The following is a 15537-nucleotide window of genomic DNA, read 5'->3' on the forward strand; positions in this document are numbered from 1 at the left end:
TCTGTAGTGAACCGTAGTGATCTCTAGTGATCCATAAAGAACCATAGTGATCTGTAGTGAATCGTAGTGATCTCTCGTGATCCATAAAGAACCATATTGAACCATAGTGAACTGTAGTGGTCCATAGTGTGCGTTTTAACACATGGTACATATTGTAGTTATGGTTTCTTCTATTTAAACTTGGAAGTTTAAATTATCCAGTTCTTTGTGTGAATTTCCAGCGTGAACCCCCGAAATAAGGTTTCTGACTCAGAAAGGGGAAAGAGCCTCACCAACTCTGACCTCAAGATCCAAGATGGCTGCTGCGTGCACCATCAGTAGTGACTGCTGTAGTGATGCTGTTTGTTGTCATGTGTGTCTGGGAAGGTGTTGCTGCAGCGTGTTGGTGAGATTCAGACTCACACAGGAGAGGAGGCTCTGCAGCCGTTTACAGGTGTGACCTGACTGTCAGTGCTCCAGGTGAATTGTGGGTAATGTAGACACCAGGTTCATCGTGAAATAAAAACCCTCTGCTCCTGCATCATTTTTAACTGACTGTGTTAAATCAGTGTAATACTCCTTTAAAATGAACCTGAATCTGTTTCAGCACCAAGGACAGAGTCCGCAGGAGCTCCGCCCCCTCTGAGTCACCAGGCTTCGTCACAGAGACACAGACAGACACACAGGTGGACAGAGAGACAGACAGGAGGACAGAGAGACAGGTGGACAGAGACAGGAGGATAGACTAGTGGACAGAGAGACAAACAGGTGGACAGACAGACAAACAGCTCTTCTCCCTCCTCCTCCTCCTCCTCCTCCTCCTCCACCGCTGCTGCAGAGGCTCGCGCCGCTCGGTCCGGTTGTCGTCATGGGAACGGTGCTGTCTCTGTCTCCGGGCCTGCGGAAAGCCGCAGCTCGCGGACCGGAGAAGCTCGCGGTGCAGAAGCGGCTGGAGGAGGAGGAGGAGGAAGAAGAAGAAGAAGAAGAAGAGGACGGGAAGAAGAAAAAGAAGCGGCACCCGGTTTTGCTCCACGCGCTCAGCTGGAAGAAACGTCTCGTGGCTGCGCGAGCTAAGAGGAAGGGCGGGAAGAAGGTGAAGCCTGTGGTGTCCGAGTCTGGGCACGTGCCGCGGGAACAGCGGCAGAACACGATCACCGACAGCCGCAGAGCCCCGAAGGCCGGACTCAAACACGGACCCATCCCGGTGCCCGTACCCACCGTGCCGGATCAGACACATAGGCGGGCCCGGCCGGACCTGGTGGTCTCACCGCGGAGGGTGGTGGTGCAGGTTGGTGCTTTATCTTTAAACCTAATAAGGGAGAGTCATCGGCTTTTAAAAGAACCCTAAATCTAAACAACAGAATGTAAATAAACAGCAGAACAAAATAACTAGATAATAAGCAACAGGCATATTTCTGGTAGGAAATAATTGAAGCTGAATAAATACATATTTTTTCTTCAGTGGTCTGACTGCAACAAGAATCCAACAAAGTTTTAATCTGTAACTTTGAGATGAAAGAATCACAGAAGTTTGAACAAGTCCCTGAACTTTCATATAAAACAGTTTAATTGGTTCATTAAATATGTTTTTCTTTCTGATCAGTTTTAAATGCCTTCAACTAAAATGTCACAATTGAATCAAAGAAAGTGATGTCATCATGGTGCTCCTCCCCTTTTCCTCTGCAGGCATCGACAGGCGAACTCCTTCGTTGTCTTTCAGATTTTCTGCGTTGTCGTTGTGTCAAACTGAAGGAGCTGTCGTCCAATCAGATCGTCCTCTGGTTCAGAAACGTTGATCGGGCGCTGCTGCTTCAGGGCTGGCAGGTAACTTTTTGTTTGTTTATTTGTTTGTTTATATTGACTTCTCAGACCTTAGCACCAAGTCCTCCCTGTTCAGTTTTTATGGTGCGAACACATTCAGCGAGTTCCTGAACGCAGCACAGAGATGCACATGGAGGATCGATCAGAGTTATTGATCAACACTTGAACGTGAACATTAGTGATGTCATCATGGACCTGAAACCGGAGCAGAGAAACATCAGTTTATAACAAAAGTTGTAAACGGGCAGCAGAGACCCTTGAAATGCTTCAGAAAGTCTCCGGTGATGAAGCCACGAGGTGTTCTGAGTGACATCATGTTTCAAGAGGGGCGGAGCTTCACTGTCCAAGACCAAACAAGGTGCGTCAGGTCAGGAGACACCAGCTGGGCTTTGTTTGTGTCCCGTGAATTTGTCCCCCAGAGTCAGACTGTCAACACCGAGTTCCACTGGGACCTTGTGAGGGGAACATTCACTGGGAACCACCTCAACTGTGTTGCCATGGCAACAGGCTTCTCCAACACGACAAAATACTTCCAACAGCACGACAACAGCGCGTTGAGAACGTGGACTTTCTGCTGGTCGATAACTGAATCCTTCCTCATGAGGGTGTTTGATCGTCCGTGTGCATCACCGTGCTGCGTTCAGGTACTCTCCGTCTGTTTGACCTGCTGTCTCTCATCCCCTTCAGGACCAGTGCTTCATCAGTCCTGCCAGTCTGGTCTTCGTGTACCTGCTGTGCAGGGACGTAGTGGACGAGGACACGTCGTCGGAGCAGGAGCTCCACGCCACCTTCCTCACCTGTCTCTATCTGGCCTACTCCTACCTGGGCAACGAGATCTCCTACCCACTCAAACCTTTCCTGGTGGAGTCCAGCCGCGATGCATTCTGGGAGAGAGCGCTGGAGTCCATCGAGCTCCTGAGCGGCGACATGCTGCGAATCAACGCCGACCCGCACTTCTTCACCGAGGTGTTCCAGGACCTGAAGAGACAGGGGGGGGTGAGGGAGGAGGAGAAGGAGAAGAAGGAGAGAGTGGTGGAGGAGGAGGAGGAGGAGGAGGGTGGAGATGTGGATCGTTAAGAGAGATGAAGAGGAAAAGAGAGAGAGGGTTGTTAATGAAACTCGCTCAGAACTCGCTGACCTGCTGATACCGCCGTTACCATGGCGACTGATGAGCAGCAGGATGGATGGCAACCTTTGACCTAACTGCATGCTGTCAATCAAAACGAACTAATCTTCATTGTGGATGTAAAGAAGTTACCATGGCAACCTTTCATACGATCTCCAGCCTTATTTAGTTAAGGGGGGCGGGGGGGGGGGGGGGACACACGCTGATTGATCGGTCAGCTGTGCATCGTTGATCAGAACCAGCTGACCTGCTTGACTTTATGAAATGACTCCTTTCTTCTGTCAGTCTGAATCAAATCTTCCACAGGAAGCCGTTTGAACGGAGCTGCTCCTGAACGTATCGCGGACGCTGCCTTCAGTTGCTTCTCATCATGGACGGACTCTGAAGGAAACCATGTTCGTTCACTTTGTTTGATCATATGTTGATATTCATGAGGTCATCAGCAGGTCATGTGACCTGAGGATCAGCTGATGTTTGTGTCTCTGTTGATCTCTCGTGTTTTTATAATGACTTCAAACCATAAACAACATCTGAATGTCTGTGGCCTCGTGTTTCTCTGAAACCCCCAAAACCTCTACTTCTACTGACTTCTACTGACATCTACTGACATCTGGAGACATCTACTAACTTCTACTGACATGTAAAGACATCTAACTTCTGCTGACTTCTACTGACATCTAGAGACATCTACTGACTTCTACTGACTTCTACTGACATCTGACTTCTACTGACATCTAGAGACATCTACTAACTTCAACTGACATCTACTGACTTCTACTGACATGTAAAGACATCTAACTTCTGCTGACTTCTGCTGACTTCTACTGACATCTAACTTCTACTGACATCTACTGACTTCTACTAGCTTCTACTGACAGCTACTGACTTCTACTGACATCTATTGACTCTACTGACCTCTGGTTTTAGTGTCACCTTTGTTTGTGGTTCTGTCTGGACTGTGGCGGTTGAGGACAGTTTTGACTTGTGTCTCCTGTCAACACTCGTCTTCTCTCAGATGATGATGATGATGATGATGGTTTTATTGATCTCAGATTTTATACTATTTTTTAGTTTTCAATGAAACAAAGAAATCCAAATGCCTTCTGCCCATGACACACACACACACACACACACACACACACACACCCCTACTTAGCCCCCCCCACCCTGTGCGGATGTAAATATAAAAACAGATAAATAACAGAAACAAATAATAATCAAAACCAGATAAATAACAGAAACAAATAATAATGTAAACAAATAAATAAAAGAAACGAATAATCAATAGAAACAAATAAATCCTACAAAGAGTTGTTTGGCCCGAGTCCGTTGTTCTTCTTTGGTTTCCTGTTGTTCATTAAGTGTCCTGTTAGTGGCGCTGTAGGCTACTCGAACGTGGTGCTCGGGTATAAAAGCAGGAAGTCACCTGGTGCAGGTGTTTGAGCGGACATGCAGAGGTTGTTTTGGCTTTGCAATTTGGTGACGGAAGGCGGGAAGATGAACAGATGTGTGCAGCGGCTCTGACAGACACTCAACAGCTGGACATTTGTTCCAACAGCAGCGGAGCACGTGCTCATCTCAGAGGTACGTGATCTATCTGTCGAAGCGCGCGGACATCAGACTTCTACTGGTGTTTGTTGGTTTGTTTCTCGTGAACAGGCGGCTCGTTTTTCTCTGTTTAAACCTCGTTTATTAATTTGGCGGGATCCTCACACAGCCTGCGCTTATTGAATTCGCTCTCTTGAGTTTCCGGTGCGCGCGCTTCTTTCCGTCAGGTGTTTGTTCAGGTGACTGGCGGCTCCGGTTGGAGCGCACGCGGCGGTTGTAAAAAAGGAGTTTGAATTAGTTTTTGAAAGTTCAGACGAGCTGGAAGTTTTCATTGAGGAGGGCCTGTCAGACCTCTTTAAGCCCGACCTGAGCCGGGCCGTATTATTACTATCAGAATTATTTTTATTACAATGAAAATTAAATATTAATGTCTTGATGGACTATCACAGAATGACATCCGTCATATTTTAGTCAGAATTTTTTTTTTTTTTTTTTAAACCATTTAATATTTTCCGATGGCAGCAAATAGTCCCACCTGTTGTCCTCTTGTTGTCAAAACTGACCCGGTGTGTCTTTTAGTGCTTGTAAGGCATAATGTCAAACCTCGTCAGTCAACTTCCTTCCAACTCACTGACACTGGTTTTACACTTTTATTTAACATTTTTGCTCATTAGACCTCATTTCTTCTGAAATTATAATACATTTTTTGAGTAAAACAGAAGCCAAAATTGTGTATTATTTTTCGGATAAATAAGATCAAGGCAAAATTTGTTGATGGAATATCACTGTCTGGTGCCTGTCTTAGCTTTGTAAAAAAAAATAACAATTTTGTTTTATTTGCAACTGTCTGATTTGATATTTCATAAAACATAATACATCAATTATTGCCCAAGTCTGTGGCACATTTTGTTGGTTAACGTCATTCCAACTCAACACAAATAATTTTCACACTGTGTGTGTGTGTATGTGTGTGCGTGCGTGTGTGCGTGCGCAAAAAACAATTTTCTTAAGACCATATCAGTAAAGACTTTCATTGTTTTGTTCATTAAAAAAGAAGTTATTATTATGGCGTGAAAATAAAGTTTCATAGCATAGAAGATAAAATGTCTCCACCCAAGCGCCCCTGTCCCGGCCTGTTCATCTTCAGAGTTCCCTGCTCGAGGAGGCCCATCTGGACAGCTGGCCATATGCAGTAGAAAGCTCACCATTAGTCCTGCAGATTAAGTGTAGAGAAAATAAAATGTTGCATTGTACATGAAGTCATAGCTTCTAAGGCATTTGCATACAAGTCAATTATCAAGTGTAAGTGTGCATGTAGATGTGTAAATGGAAAGTCATAATATGGGTATTAATATAGTTGTGTTTTTGGGTTCTTAGACCAATGTACTAGTAGTGATGGAACTGGCTTGTGGTTCAGTGTCAAAAGGGACAAAGAGTGATTTTAAAAACAATGCACACGGGGGAGAAACAGTATATCAGCCATACTCTTAAAGGCAATGTTATCAATTGTTGTAATATTGTTAGTAATAATATCAGCATTAGTTTCAAAATTGCGTTGTCATGGCGAAGGGGGGATAACTTGATTGATTGAAGACGATGCTTGTCAGGCCTGAGCTACAGTTGAAGCTAACTAAGAGCAGTTTGTGTATTTCAGCTGATGGTGCAGAAAGTGGTGGAGATGGTCAAAGGCCAGTATCTTTGGTGAGGCTTCAAAAGCTAAATTGATCCACCATCTGTAGTGTAGAGATCATCATCGTCATCATCATCATCTGCCATGATGGGTTGCAGGTTGCTGCTTTCTTTCTTGCACCAAAAAAAAAGAGTTTCCAGGCGAGTTTTTAATAGTTGAAGTCAGTATATTTTTTGAAGGTTTTTACTTTGCTGCTTATTCTTTATTCCTCAGGATATCTGTGCAGATGGAAGGGAAACAGACTGGCGTTAAAGATGGACTAGGTATTTGTTTAAAACCCAACAGGATGTAAGTTGAAAAGACGCAAAGTTATTATAATATGTAATTATTTAAAGGTAACCCTGCATGGTTTATTTGAAAATGATATTGTTGCTGTTTCCAGGACAGCGTCAACCGAAGCCAGAGACATAATGTTTGCAGGTTGTAGATTCAGTTTCTCCTGTAATATTTCTTTTCTTTCTTTTCAGATGTCCCGTCTTGGCGCTCCATTTCTCTGCTGTGATTGTCGGCCCCACCAACAGTTGATGTGTTTTATTTGTGTGTTGTCCTTTTCTCTCTGCTGCTGCCCCCCCCCCCCCAACCTGTGGAGGCAGATGTCTGCTGTGATTTGATGGTAAATAAATGAAATTTGAAATGACTTTTGTTCCTGCATCTCTCTGCTTCAGGGGGAGGGTGAACTTTAATGTTCACCTACTGATTACAGTGTGATTATTATCATGTAGCTTCAATACATATTTCATATCAGGACACTACTGTATTTGTTTTAATAGGTTTATTTCCAGGTGAACAAGTGTCTCTGCAGATTTTCTTGAAGTTTCCTCCTGGGCTGCTCTGACAGGATTCAGCAGCTGTGAGCTTCGTCTCCTTCTGCTGTTCTTCTATTAACAAGCAAGCGGTAGACTGAAAAATGAAGAGGCTGGTGGGAATATTAGCAATGTTCACACACACGCCAGTTTAGTGAAGAAATAAGATTGAAATAGTTTTGTTAGGTAAACACATTAAAATAAGAGGATCCTTCACATGAACTTCCATCCAGCTGCTGAGACCGATCACCTGCTGGAGAAACGCTGCTCCTCCTCTGAGGTTAGTCAGTTCAGCCACATGGTCATCGTACCTGAAGAGATTAAAACCAAGTGCTTGTTATTTAAATGTTTCTCCACACATTAAAGTAAAGTGTGATCCATGTAGTTTAAATGTAGGAGTGCTGCCAACAGCTGCTGTACTAAACAGGGTAAGTAAAGTTATTGATTGTAACGCTAGCTGTTTGTGCTGTAATAAACACAGCTTTGTAGATTGGTATAAAGTCCCAGCTCATTACACAGCTGAGAAAGGGTTAAACAGATCAACATATAGAGCAAAGTTTAGGTTTGTAGGTGGTCAGGCTAACTCTCTCTCTCTCCTTCTCTCTCCTTATAACCAGGACTGAGATGTGAGGGTGCTTCATCTCGGTGGTGCAGGTTTTTCCAACATTTAAATTCCATCAGATCCTGTTTCCACTGTTAACGTCTCCATTTGAGAGCAGAAAAGAGCTGTAGTTTGTGAGTAGTGTGGATGGGCAGATACCAGTCTAGCACTAGGACCCAGACAGGAAGGGAGGATTGTCTATTGAGGCAGGACGCTCACCTGGGCCTCTTTCCTGCACACCTGAGCTGAAGCTGAGGCCTCTTTAGACCAAATAAAATCATTTGTTCTGTTTAACATATTAACTTTTTTGTAAATAGTCTCCAGGCAACTGCATGTTTGAAACTGAGGGGAAGGGCTTTGTTTCAGGCCTGTAGATGAATTGATTTTGTTTGTAAAGTTATATTTTTTTTCTCTGAATTTATTTTCTTGCTTTAGTTATTTCAGCAGATACTTTTGAGAAACCAGCCACTGTTGTTTTTTTCCATCATTTGTTAGGTTTTAGTTTGTAGAGAAATGAAAGGTAAAAAACAGCCCAAAGTATTTAGTATAAAAACAGTGTGTCTGTGTTTGGGCTGCCAGGGAGAAGGAAATGGTTCCAGTCTTTATTCATGTCTTGTGTGGGTTTGTTTATTTTGTAGTGCTGTTAAATGGTTTGTTTTTGTTAAATGTTTGGTTTTATCTCCAATGAATTTGTTTGCAGTGATGATTATTTGTTGTACATGTCATTTACAACCATTACATTACATTACATGTCATTTATCTGACTCTTTTATATAAAGCGACTTTCAATAAGTTGATTTCAACCATGAGGGTTCAAAACCAGAACAACAGGAATCAAGAAAATACAATTTCTTCAAGAAAGCCAAACTACAAAGTTCTATCAGTAAGTTCCATTTTAAGATACTAAAGTTGTACTGTTCAAGGTAAAGTCTGAAGAGGTGTGTTTTTAGTTTGTGGTGGAAGATGTTGAGAGTTTCTGCTCTCCTGATGTTGGTGGGGAGCTCATTTTACCATTTAGGAGCCAGGATAGCAAACAGTCATGATTTTGTAGAGAGTTTAGCTCAGTGAGGAGCAACAAGCTGATTGGTGGAAGCAGAGCGGAGGGAGGGAGGGAGGGGCTGGGATGTAGGGTTGGACCATGACCTGGATGTAGACTGGACCTGATCTGTTCACAGAGTGGATGCCGGCAGCTACTGGTAACCAGTGAAGGGAGAGGAGGAGGGAGAGAAGGAGTGAATGTTGTGATGGACAGGTCCAGAGTCTGTTGATGTGGTCAGGTTGTCAGTTAGAGAGAGTCAGAGATAAAGAAGTGGTTGGAGACATGAAGTGGAGTTACAGTGAGGTTAGATGTGGAGCAGTTTGTGGTGAAATATAGTCCAGGTGGTTCCAACCTTTGTGAGGAGGAGGAGAAGGACTGAGGGAGACAGCAAAGGAAGACAGGAAGAGCAGAAGGTCAGATGACTTCTCAGTCTGGATGTTAAAGTCACCCAGAAGGACAAGTGGAGGACCATGTTCTGGGACGTTTGACAGGAGGACGTCTAATTCGTCCAAGAAATCTCCCAAAGGACCTGGAGGATGGTAGAGGACAACAATGTTTAATTGTACCGGATGAGTAACTGTCACAGCATGAAACTCAAGAGACAGTGAGGTAGGAAGTGGAAGTGGGTAAAGAGAAAACCTCCATTTAGGGAGATGAGTAGACCTGCCTCCCTGACTGCAGTTTGAACCCACATTCTTTATTTGTTTGTTAATTTGCGTTTGATTTTATTTTTGTATTAAACAGTTATTTCAATCCCTTTATTATTCCCGGTGTTCAGTTTTATCATCCAGTCAACTGGATTGTCTACATCAGTGTGAAGTTCCAGTTTATTGTGGCTCCTGTCTATTATCACCTGATCACAGTAGCTTACTTCAGAAGTAATTCCTCCACAGGTCTTCCATCCCAGGTGAAAATAAGATGACTCATGTCAAAGGTGTGTGTGACTGGTTAGAAGTCACTTGTGTTGCTCATTGTGTGTTAATGGCAGCAGCAGTCTGTTCTCGCTGAAGTTGTTGTAGTGCTGCTTGGTTGTGGTGGTTGTCTGGATGGAAGGAAGGAAGGAAGGAAGGAAGGAGGTATTTATTTGAGCTTGAACTTGCTCCATTAGGCAGCTCAGCTCACAAACAAGCCATTTTGTAATGTTTGTAATATGTCATAGGTACGTTCCTGCTCTGGACAACAGTGCTGGCTGAAAGTTGGGGTGAAACAAGCAACATGTAAGAACTGCTCCACTGATTATATGTTTAAAGGTCATCTTCATATGGAAATGGGGGAAGTCCCCAAAGTTCAGCCCATATAGATGAGTTTTGAAGATAAATTGTAATCCATCCACTCACAGTCATTACACAATGACATCATCCTTTCTACAGCTAACTATGGTTGCACATGACTTTAGCATAACCTGCTTTCCAACCCTGTGATTATGTAATGCTTAATAAGAGTTACTATAGAATTAGTGTTAGCATTGGGCTAGCGACCTTTATGCAGATTAATTTTGACCTAAACATACCTGATACATAAATACATACTTAAAAACACAGAAGTATTTATCACTTGGACATATTTACTGGTTTCTGAATGCACACATTTAAGATGGACACAGTGAAACTGTAGTAACCCTCCCCTCCCATCCCATCCTGCTCTGATTGGTAGATTGATTCAGTCGGTATAATGAGATCTCTCCTGAAAACATGGAAACTGTCAACGTTGTTATTCTCTTGTTTTTTCATAGTCTGTCTGCTCATGTCTTTAGCTGCTAGCTTGTTGAGCAACACTGTAAACTCTTCACTGACGTCACTGAGTAACTCACACCTGCTGTGATCATAAGATGATAGACATCATTAATAATATCAATCTGGTACTTTACTACATTGTTAACAGTGTTAAGATTTCTCTATTAGTTCATTACTGAGAGGTTAAACTGTTGGTTGTAGAAGTGCTAACGAGGTGACAAAAAGTTATAAATGTTTGATATTTGTAAAACTTCATTGTTCAACTTAATCAGTACTGAAACAGCACATGAACACATGAATAATGTTTTCTGTTGTGTTGTTGTTGTTTTTGATATTTTGAGATATCAAAGTAATTGTTGTGAACGAGTAGTTTGTGACAAAAACTTATAAAAAAGATTTATAAGTTCATTGTTGAACTTGAAAAATATTGTAACTTGTTGAGTCATTTGCATATTCATTGTCCCGCTGACCGACCACCCCCCCTTTTATTCCCCCCCACCACCCGAACCGAACCGAACCGAACAGAACACAACACAGAGTTTCATCATGACTGAGTCCATTCTGTTTGATATAAACTTAAAGGAAACACATGTCATTTATAGCACTGTTCAGTCATGTCCGTATCACTCGTGGCGCTTACTTTATTTCACAGCTCCAGAAAGACACAAATACAAGCTGAATAATGCAAAATATTACTACTGCTTGCTCTCATACTTTTTTTTATCAACGCCTAAGCAACGTTGAAGTGGAACTAAATACTCATGAACATGGGAAATATACTTTTCCGCTTCATCCAATCAGAGACCACGATCCTCCACACAGTACTCAACCGGCGTTTGCTGCACTCTGGTGGACACAGTGGAGAACTACAGGAGCTGTGAAACATGCTTTCTCAATTCCTGGGTTGTAGTTGCTATGTTCGGTGCTGCTTCTCTCCCCTGAACACTGTTTATCTGCAATCATGTAAAACAACACATTCTTAACTGATATTAATAAGCTTAAAAATTAAATGCTCAAAGTTTTCAAGTGTCCTACTGCTCTCTGGTGACCGCGAACCTGTCGTGTGATTACTGTTTTTTCATTGGTTGGTTGAGGTGTCAATGTGTTGCTAGCCAGACTTCTTGATTGTGGAACCTATCAGGATGTTCGAGGGGCGGAGCTAACCGGCAGGAGAGCGCGAAACGGGTTAGGTGAAGTATTCTGATCCTCCCGTCCGAATAAACGGGCGAGAGTAGATGCACGGTCCATCCTCCGGCAGGACTCCCACCCCAACACCTCTCTCTCCCTCATATTCCGTGTTTATAATTTGGGCTCATCTGTCCCTGTTAAATGTTAGTTCCTCTCTGATTTTTTTTGTCTTTTTTTTGTTTTTTTGTTACAGGAGGAGACAGATCCCTGCATGAAAAAAATAAGAAGAAAAAATAAAAAGAAAAAGTGACTAGATTGTCATTAAAAAAAATATATGACCGGTTTGTTCTGTGCCTGTCGCAACGTTTCGACCTGTTTGGTCTTCATCAGGCGTAGGCACGAAAGAAAAATAAAATAAAATAAAAGAAAAGTGGTCCCCTCGCGGTCTACGAGTGTTTTTTTTGCTTTGCTGAGCAGCTCCTTCTTGCTCTGTGTCAGCAGACCGAATGAAGACAGGGGGGCCTCTGCCTCTGCTCCTATTTATGGAGTCTCCCTGTCGTGTGGGGGCGTGGCTTCTGGAGCTTCCCTCCCATTGGCTGTTATCCCCGCGCAGCGGTTTGCCCCATGAAATTTCACAGTCCACGGCTTTGCTCTGTCTTATGGGTTTTTCTCTATCCTTCGGCTCGGTTTTGCCTTCCCTTTTTGGGTCCCCTGGCTTAGTCCTGTGGATTTCTTTTTCCCTCTGACTCTGCTTTGCCTGATGGACTGTTTGTCTGTCGACCGTACCTTTCTGCGCGGGGGCCTGGCTTTTTGGAGCTTCTATTCCGTTGGCCATTTTTCGTACCTCCCCATTTTAGTCCTCGTAACTTCTCCAATGTGTTACGGTATCCAAATATATTTTCAAATTCAATGGACCACTGTTTCTGTTATTTTTTTTAAATTTATTTAAAAAAATATAGGGATCTGATTTTTATTTTAAAAAATTATATCCCGTATTAGGGTTAGGGGCCAAATTATTCCGTATTATGGTTAGGGGCCAAATTATTCCGTATTATGGTTAGGGTCAAATTAAATTATCCCGTGCTAGGGTTAGGGGCCAAATTATCCCGTATTAGGGTTAGGGGCCAAATTCTCCCGTGTTAGGGTTAGGGGCCAAATTATCCCGTGTTAGGGTTAGGGCCAAAGTCCCCTATGTTAGGGTTAGGGCCAAAGTCCCCTAGGTTAGGGTTAGGGTTAGGGTTAGGGTTAGGGTTAGGGTTAGGGTTAGGGTTAGGGTTAGGGTTAGGGTTAGGGTTAGGTTCAGTGAACTGATACTCCCCACCGAATGAACGGCGGGGAGAAGGAGCACGGGCCCTCCTCCAGGATTCAGGTCTCCCCGTCCAACCCCACTCTCCCCTATCATGCCCCTGGCGGCCGGAATCCGCATGAGGCCCGGTCTGGGGGCGGCCTCCTCTCCTCCGGCGGCTGACCAGGGACCAACCGCCCTGATCTGTGCTCATTTTTAGGACTCCGGATTAAAAATGGTCCTTTGGAAAAAAGCTTTTAATCCAAGAAGGCAAAAAGGTAATGCTCCTCTGGAAAGAACTCCCTTTTAATCCAAGGATAAATCCGAAAGAACTGCTTTTAATCCAAGAATAAATCCAAGAATAAATCCGAAGAAAGCAAAAAAGCCATGTCTCTTTGGAAAATAATCTTTTTTATTTATTTTTCCAAAAATAAAATACATTTAATGTGCCCGTCGCGACGTTTCGACCTCTATGGGTCTTCTTCAGGCAAAGGGTTAGGGTTAGGGTTAGGGTTAGGGTTAGGGTTAGGGTTAGGGTTAGGGTTAGGGTTAGGGTTAGGGTTAGGGTTAGGGTTAGGGTTAGGGTTAGGGTTAGGGTTAGGGTTAGGGTTAGGGTTAGGGTTAGGGTTAGGGTTAGGGTTAGGGTTAGGGTTAGGGTTAGGGTTAGGGTTAGGGTTAGGGTTAGGGTTAGGGTTAGGGTTAGGGTTAGGGTTAGGGTTAGGGTTAGGGTTAGGGTTAGGGTTAGGGTTAGGGTTAGGGTTAGGGTTAGGGTTAGGGTTAGGGTTAGGGTTAGGGTTAGGGTTAGGGTTAGGGTTAGGGTTAGGGTTAGGGTTAGGGTTAGGGTTAGGGTTAGGGTTAGGGTTAGGGTTAGGGTTAGGGTTAGGGTTAGGGTTAGGGTTAGGGTTAGGGTTAGGGTTAGGGTTAGGGTTAGGGTTAGGGTTAGGGTTAGGGTTAGGGTTAGGGTTAGGGTTAGGGTTAGGGTTAGGGTTAGGGTTAGGGTTAGGGTTAGGGTTAGGGTTAGGGTTAGGGTTAGGGTTAGGGTTAGGGTTAGGGTTAGGGTTAGGGTTAGGGTTAGGGTTAGGGTTAGGGTTAGGGTTAGGGTTAGGGTTAGGGTTAGGGTTAGGGTTAGGGTTAGGGTTAGGGTTAGGGTTAGGGTTAGGGTTAGGGTTAGGGTTAGGGTTAGGGTTAGGGTTAGGGTTAGGGTTAGGGTTAGGGTTAGGGTTAGGGTTAGGGTTAGGGTTAGGGTTAGGGTTAGGGTTAGGGTTAGGGTTAGGGTTAGGGTTAGGGTTAGGGTTAGGGTTAGGGTTAGGGTTAGGGTTAGGGTTAGGGTTAGGGTTAGGGTTAGGGTTAGGGTTAGGGTTAGGGTTAGGGTTAGGGTTAGGGTTAGGGTTAGGGTTAGGGTTAGGGTTAGGGTTAGGGTTAGGGTTAGGGTTAGGGTTAGGGTTAGGGTTAGGGTTAGGGTTAGGGTTAGGGTTAGGGTTAGGGTTAGGGTTAGGGTTAGGGTTAGGGTTAGGGTTAGGGTTAGGGTTAGGGTTAGGGTTAGGGTTAGGGTTAGGGTTAGGGTTAGGGTTAGGGTTAGGGTTAGGGTTAGGGTTAGGGTTAGGGTTAGGGTTAGGGTTAGGGTTAGGGTTAGGGTTAGGGTTAGGGTTAGGGTTAGGGTTAGGGTTAGGGTTAGGGTTAGGGTTAGGGTTAGGGTTAGGGTTAGGGTTAGGGTTAGGGTTAGGGTTAGGGTTAGGGTTAGGGTTAGGGTTAGGGTTAGGGTTAGGGTTAGGGTTAGGGTTAGGGTTAGGGTTAGGGTTAGGGTTAGGGTTAGGGTTAGGGTTAGGGTTAGGGTTAGGGTTAGGGTTAGGGTTAGGGTTAGGGTTAGGGTTAGGGTTAGGGTTAGGGTTAGGGTTAGGGTTAGGGTTAGGGTTAGGGTTAGGGTTAGGGTTAGGGTTAGGGTTAGGGTTAGGGTTAGGGTTAGGGTTAGGGTTAGGGTTAGGGTTAGGGTTAGGGTTAGGGTTAGGGTTAGGGTTAGGGTTAGGGTTAGGGTTAGGGTTAGGGTTAGGGTTAGGGTTAGGGTTAGGGTTAGGGTTAGGGTTAGGGTTAGGGTTAGGGTTAGGGTTAGGGTTAGGGTTAGGGTTAGGGTTAGGGTTAGGGTTAGGGTTAGGGTTAGGGTTAGGGTTAGGGTTAGGGTTAGGGTTAGGGTTAGGGTTAGGGTTAGGGTTAGGGTTAGGGTTAGGGTTAGGGTTAGGGTTAGGGTTAGGGTTAGGGTTAGGGTTAGGGTTAGGGTTAGGGTTAGGGTTAGGGTTAGGGTTAGGGTTAGGGTTAGGGTTAGGGTTAGGGTTAGGGTTAGGGTTAGGGTTAGGGTTAGGGTTAGGGTTAGGGTTAGGGTTAGGGTTAGGGTTAGGGTTAGGGTTAGGGTTAGGGTTAGGGTTAGGGTTAGGGTTAGGGTTAGGGTTAGGGTTAGGGTTAGGGTTAGGGTTAGGGTTAGGGTTAGGGTTAGGGTTAGGGTTAGGGTTAGGGTTAGGGTTAGGGTTAGGGTTAGGGTTAGGGTTAGGGTTAGGGTTAGGGTTAGGGTTAGGGTTAGGGTTAGGGTTAGGGTTAGGGTTAGGGTTAGGGTTAGGGTTAGGGTTAGGGTTAGGGTTAGGGTTAGGGTTAGGGTTAGGGTTAGGGTTAGGGTTAGGGTTAGGGTTAGGGTTAGGGTTAGGGTTAGGGTTAGGGTTAGGGTTAGGGTTAGGGTTAGGGTTAGGGTTAGGGTTAGGGTTAGGGTTAGGGTTAGGGTTAGGGTTAGGGTTAGGGTTA

General features: G+C 44.3%; 1 protein-coding gene and 1 long non-coding RNA gene across 2 annotated transcripts; both read left to right on the forward strand.

The window, feature by feature from the left end:
• Positions 1 to 608: 608 nt before the first annotated feature.
• Positions 609 to 3105, forward strand: LOC138207106 (cyclin-dependent kinase 5 activator 2-like). The gene is made up of 3 exons (XM_069164127.1): positions 609 to 1267; positions 1666 to 1803; positions 2488 to 3105. Exons 1-3 carry the CDS (start codon positions 848 to 850, stop codon positions 2875 to 2877), a joined length of 948 nt encoding a protein of 315 aa, XP_069020228.1. The 5' UTR covers positions 609 to 847; the 3' UTR covers positions 2878 to 3105.
• Positions 3106 to 6772, forward strand: LOC138207107 (uncharacterized). The gene is made up of 3 exons (XR_011179002.1): positions 3106 to 4510; positions 6378 to 6452; positions 6632 to 6772. It is a non-coding gene; the product is annotated as an uncharacterized lncRNA (long non-coding RNA).
• The last annotated feature ends 8765 nt before the right edge of the window (positions 6773 to 15537 follow it).

Source organism: Embiotoca jacksoni, unplaced genomic scaffold, assembly GCF_022577435.1.
Source record: "Embiotoca jacksoni isolate LCO1_2020_lvr unplaced genomic scaffold, fEmbJac1.0.p SCAF_30, whole genome shotgun sequence".
Taxonomy (NCBI): Eukaryota; Metazoa; Chordata; class Actinopteri; family Embiotocidae; genus Embiotoca; species Embiotoca jacksoni.